This window comes from Cylas formicarius, unplaced genomic scaffold (genome assembly GCF_029955315.1).
Source record: "Cylas formicarius isolate icCylForm1 unplaced genomic scaffold, icCylForm1.1 PGA_scaffold_3__17_contigs__length_32017465, whole genome shotgun sequence".
Lineage (NCBI taxonomy): Eukaryota > Metazoa > Arthropoda > Insecta > Coleoptera > Brentidae > Cylas > Cylas formicarius.
Window position 1 is genome coordinate 31,356,085 of NW_026844326.1, and position 6,000 is coordinate 31,362,084.

The following is a 6,000-nucleotide window of genomic DNA, read 5'->3' on the forward strand; positions in this document are numbered from 1 at the left end:
AGGGCACTTATCTAAGAGAAGTAATATTTTCCTCCCTTTTAAGTTTTCAAAGAAATTTCCGTCTTGCGTCTGTTTTTGCTGAGTCGAACTTGCTGACGTTTCGCCAATCATCCTGCTGGCAATGGTGTGCTTTTATACATACCGATAAAGGCATTAACATAATCGCATATTATGAGAAAAACACTTAGAACCACCACCCATTAGGGTAAGGAATTCTGAGAAAGTAAGAGACTCTATTAACATTAGATTAGCGTTACTTACTTTGTTAAATGATGTGCCGTTTTTTCTTCCGGTATGGAGAGTGAGAAATTCGTTATACAGAGTGGATTAATACATGGAAACCTAACAGTACAACAAATTTTGTTCGTAATACAGAGTTTTCGCTATAGGGAGTTTTCACTGTACAAATAAAAAAAATTTGGTTTTTAATCCGCAAATTTCCGACAAATTTTTTAATTCGCTATAAATCCCCCGGAATAAAACAATGACATACCAGTGGCAAAATCAACATAAATACCGCGTAATAAGTCCCTCGCGTTGCCATTATACGTTTCGACATACCAAGCGTGTTTAATAGTTGGTATCTAAAACAGATTGATAATAACCTTAATCCGTCCGATATTATCTGGCTTTAAATCTCATGTCGCAAGGGAAGAAATTGTAAATAAAAAATAATCAGTCTACGGATTCAAATTTAATCTTGCTAAAATTGAGTAGCTTGCTAGTTCCGTTCGGATTCGCGACAATGCAAAAAGGCAGCAATTTATACATTTACGTAACGGCCCTATCGGGTAAATCGAAATTCATCATTCTTCGGACGATAGTTAACGACGGCTGTTTTCATTTCCAGCGAATTTGTTCACGTTCGGAGTGGGGATCGGATACGGTTGGAGTTCTCCAGCGTTGCCAAAGCTAAGCGGAAGCGTAGATCCAGAGCAGAATCCCTTACCGGAACCCGCTACCGTCTCTGAGCAATCATGGATGGCATCTTTGCTAAGGTATGTCGTGCCCAAATTTAATCAAACGCATCAAAAATATTGACAATAGTTTGGGAGCGATGACTAGTCCGATCGTGACTGCTCTGCTAGCCGAGAAGATTGGAAGAAAGAAGACGTTGCTCATATTTTCTTTGCCGATGGTCGCGTCCCATTTGATCATGGTATTCGCCAACAAAGTTTTCCATTTCTATATAGCCAGATTTTTAATAGGGGTAAGTGAGATGCTCAATTAAATCAATAAACCATTACCATTCTATGGTGGTATAGATACGTGGATGATGCCTTTGCTTGCTTTGTTGGGACGGACAGATAATTGAATTCTTTTTTTAATTACATTAACTTATTACATAATCGTATAAAATCCACTATCGAGATCGAACAGGATAACTCTGTTAATTTTGTAGACTTAACTATTACGAAAACGCAAAACAAATTAGACTTTTACATTTACCATAAACCTTCACACACGGACACAGTCACACATAACAGTTCCAATCACCCTTATACTTCTTAATACGCCATTCTCAACAGTAAATTACAACAAAGGACTTAATATCATTAAACAAATTGCACTGAACAACGGCTACAATCCGTCCATTATCGATAAAATTATAAATAAAAAACAAATCCAGACAACAGTAAACTCTATAATACAGAACACGAACAATTTCAATTTCATACATAGGAGAACCCAGTGAAAAAGTTTCAAAACATTTGTCAAAATGTGGTTTAAAAATAGCTTTCAGAACTAACAACACAATAGGAAAAGCATCACATGCCGTAAAAGCATCCTCGAAGACTCTTGTTGAAATGCCAGATTCACCCCCACCAACATGTTTCATTCCAGGTTCAATGCTTTTTAAGTGAATCAATGAAATGTTTTCAAACCTCGCGAACTCCGTGGCGCTGTGATTTTCCGTATCCTGGTTTAGATCTAAACACATCAAATCGACGGATGGTCTAGTTATTGCCGATATGATATCTTCAATGCTCTGCGCAAAATATTTATTAAACTCACTGGGTAGATCCTTATCAGTTTTCAGCAGTCCCTGTTCAAAAACAATTTCCCTTGGCCTGGATAAGCTTTTATTCGGGATTAATGTATTCATATGTTTCCAGAGCTCTTTTGAATTTTGCTTATTTTCATCACCTCTCTGAAGTATTTGTCTTTTTCATACTTTATTTTATTAACAACAACGTCTCTGCGACGAACAGCTCTAACATAAATTTTATCTCTTGCTTTCATCAATTTTGCTGCTTCCTTGAGGTACATTGTATTTAGTATGGCAGTTATATCTATATCTATCGGCAATCACGTCAACATTCGAGTGCCAACCATAAACTGACACTTTGAAGCTGTTCAGCAGTATACTTTTCCCAGCACCTTCTGAAAGAATCTATCAAATAATTTCTGGACAACTTCTGAACATCAATGGTTAAAATGATCCATGATTTTTGGTGTCAATTGGACTTTGTGCGACAGGTTTTTTTCATTAGAGACAATATAGCCAATAAGGAAAACGCATCAACATGTTACACGCTGGGTCAGTAGACGGATTTGTCCGAAACTGCTTGCTGTTTTCTGCAGAGAATATTAAATATTCCAGCAGGGATTGTCATGAGGACACAAGTAACTTTTCGAAAATTGGTGGCAAAACGATCTTTGAAAAAATATTCCCGATAACAGAGTGGATAACACAAACCACAACAGTCGTCTGAAAAACTGAAATCCAGGAATATTTGTTAGAAAATGATATTTATTTTGAATTCAGTTACAAAAGAACCAAGTAAAAGCAAAGGCCAGAGCAGAAAATGTAATTCCGATTTTATGTCCCGGTGTTACACATTTGATGAAAAGTCTAATTGGGAAAATTCACTGCAGACCATTACAAAAATTGAGTACTCTTAATTAATATCAATGACGTGTCTGATAGTGAAACAGATTTAGATTTGTACATTCAGAATAAAAACATAATTAAGTATAGATATGAATTTATTGTATTACATTTAATGTCATTGTTTTTTCATAGTGTAATTTAATAAGTATTTACCCCCCTAAATAAACAAAAAAAAAAGTATTATTACGAAAAACTTTGAGAGTCTGTCCCTAATGTTCTGAGACAGACTCTATGCGATTGGAAGTTACTGAGGCTTGGTTTATAATGACCGACTATAATGACTATAATTTATTTCTTCGGAAATATCTCTCTTTTGACTTTTTCACCGAAGAAAATGCAGAAATTTATGTAAACAGGTCTTATTTTTAACAAAAAAAATCCGATATGGACTACAACTTATTTCTTCAGAAACATCTCTCTTTTGACTTTTTCACCGAAGAAAATGGCAGAAATTTATGTAAACAGCTCTTATGTTTAACCAAAAAAAATCCGATATGGACTACAACTTATTTCTTCAGAAACATCTCTCTTTTGACTTTTTTACCGAAGAAAATGGCAGAAATTTATCTAAACAGCTCTTATGTTTAACCAAAAAAAATCCGATGTGGACTACAACTTATTTCTTCAGAAACATCTCTCTTTTGACTTTTTCACCGAAGAAAATGGCAGAAATTTATCTAAACAGCTCTTATGTTTAACCAAAAAAAATCCGATATGGACTACAACTTATTTCTTCAGAAACATCTCTCTTTTGACTTTTTCACCGAAGAAAAAGGCAGAAATTTATGTAAACAGCTCTTATGTTTAACCAAAAAAAATCCGATATGGACTACAACTTATTTCTTCAGAAACATCTCTCTTTTGACTTTTTCACCGAAGAAAATGGCAGAAATTTATGTAAACAGCTCTTATGTTCAACCAAAAAAAATCCGATATGGACTACAACTTATTTCTTCAGAAACATCTCTCTTTTGACTTTTTCACCGAAGAAAATGGCAGAAATTTATGTAAACAGCTCTTATGTTCAACCAAAAAAAATCCGATATGGACTACAACTTATTTCTTCAGAAACATCTCTCTTTTGACTTTTTCACCGAAGAAAATGGCAGAAATTTATCTAAACAGCTCTTATGTTTAACCAAAAAAAATCCGATGTAGACTACAACTTATTTCTTCAGAAACATCTCTCTTTTGACTTTTTCACCGAAGAAAAAGGCAGAAATTTATGTAAACAGCTCTTATGTTTAACAAAAAAAAATCCGATATGGACTACAACTTATTTCTTCAGAAACATCTCTCTTTTGACTTTTTCACCGAAGAAAATGGCAGAAATTTATGTAAACAGCTCTTATGTTTAACCAAAAAAAATCTGATATGGACTACAACTTATTTCTTCAGAAACATCTCTCTTTTGACTTTTTCACCGAAGAAAATGGCAGAAATTTATGTAAACAGCTCTTATGTTTAACCAAAAAAAATCTGATATGGACTACAACTTATTTCTTCAGAAACATCTCTCTTTTGACTTTTTCACCGAAGAAAAAGGCAGAAATTTATGTAAACAGCTCTTATGTTTAACCAAAAAAAATCCGATATGGACTACAACTTTTTCACCGAAGAAAATGGCAGAAATTTATCTAAACAGCTCTTATGTTTAACCAAAAAAAATCCGATATGGACTACAACTTATTTCTTCAGAAACATCTCTCTTTTGACTTTTTCACCGAAGAAAATGGCAGAAATTTATCTAAACAGCTCTTTTGTTTAACCAAAAAAAATCCGATATGAATATTCTTCTTTCAAAATTTTAAAAGCAACTTTTAATGGGATAGGGTTTTATCACGCCTCGCTTAAGTAAAAAGCATCCATTTTTTTAAATTATATTTGACAATTACAATGATAACATATTTTTTTAATATAAATTTTTATTTATATATAAATAATTTCACTATTGCGGTTGCTATTACCACCCGAACCCAAATTAAGAGTTTTGATGACCCTTTTGTGGAAAGAATCTTCTACTAAAACTGGCATATCTTATTTAGGTTAGTGTGGGCTGCATGTTCACTGTCATACCGGTCTTCGCGGCAGAGATATCCCAAAAACACAACAGAGGCGTCGTGGGACTCATACTCAACGTGATGATGACCTGCGGTCACCTCATGGCTGCCGTCGTGGGACCGTACGTCACCATAAGCGCGCTCAGCATCATATCCTTGGTCCCCATAGTGGCCTTTTTGGTGATTTTCGGTTTGTTCATCCCCGAAACCCCGTATTTTTACGCGCTGATCGACAACAAGACCGAAGCGGAACGAAGCCTCATGCGACTGAGAAGAACAGCTTCGGTGGAGCAAGAACTCACTGAGATAATCAAAAGCGTCAAGGAGTTGAAGTTATCCCAAAATAGAAACTTCGTGGAGTTGTTCACCGACAGGTACCACCTGAAGACCCTCGTCTGGGTGATTTTCGTGTTGTTCTTCCAGCAGTTCACCGGCATGATTTACATCATCTCTTACACCCAAAAGATCTTCGACACTGCAAACACTCCGCTTTCTGGTGACGTGGAAGTGATGATCTTCACGGCGGTGCAATTGGTAGCCGTTCTGTTTTCCACGCAAACCGTCGACAGAATAGCGAGAAAAGTCCTAATGATCGGCTCTTTGGTGTTAATGCTCCTGCCCAACGCGGCGATGGCTATCTATTTCAATCTCCTAGACTCCGACTATGACGTCAGCGTGGTATCTTGGATACCGGTAGCGGCTCTAATCGTCTTCATCTCTGCCTACAATTTAGGCATAGGGCCTTTGGGGTTCGTCTTCGAAGGGGAAATCTTCGACCCCAACGTGAAAGCCTGGGGTGTGACCGTCGGTACCTGTTTTAAGCTCTTGGTGCAATTTCTAGCAGCGATGTTCATGCCGTCACTCTCGCAGGCGCTCGGATTCTTCGTCCCTTTCTGGATCTTCGCCGGGTTCACGTTGATCGGCATCGTCTTCATCCGGATTTGCATACCCGAGACCAAAGGCAAGAGCTTTTTGGAGATACAGCATTACGTGCGGAACAAGAAGTAGAAAATAAAGGACCGTTTTGTAAGAAATTCGTTTCTG

General features: G+C 36.6%; 1 protein-coding gene across 1 annotated transcript; it reads left to right on the plus strand.

The window, feature by feature from the left end:
* The first annotated feature begins 599 nt into the window (after nucleotides 1–599).
* On the plus strand, nucleotides 600–6,000 carry LOC132698933 (facilitated trehalose transporter Tret1-like). Its single transcript, XM_060665268.1, has 4 exons — nucleotides 600–791; nucleotides 851–998; nucleotides 1,048–1,210; nucleotides 4,942–6,000. Exons 1-4 carry the CDS (start codon nucleotides 746–748, stop codon nucleotides 5,962–5,964), a joined length of 1,380 nt encoding a protein of 459 aa, XP_060521251.1. The 5' UTR covers nucleotides 600–745; the 3' UTR covers nucleotides 5,965–6,000.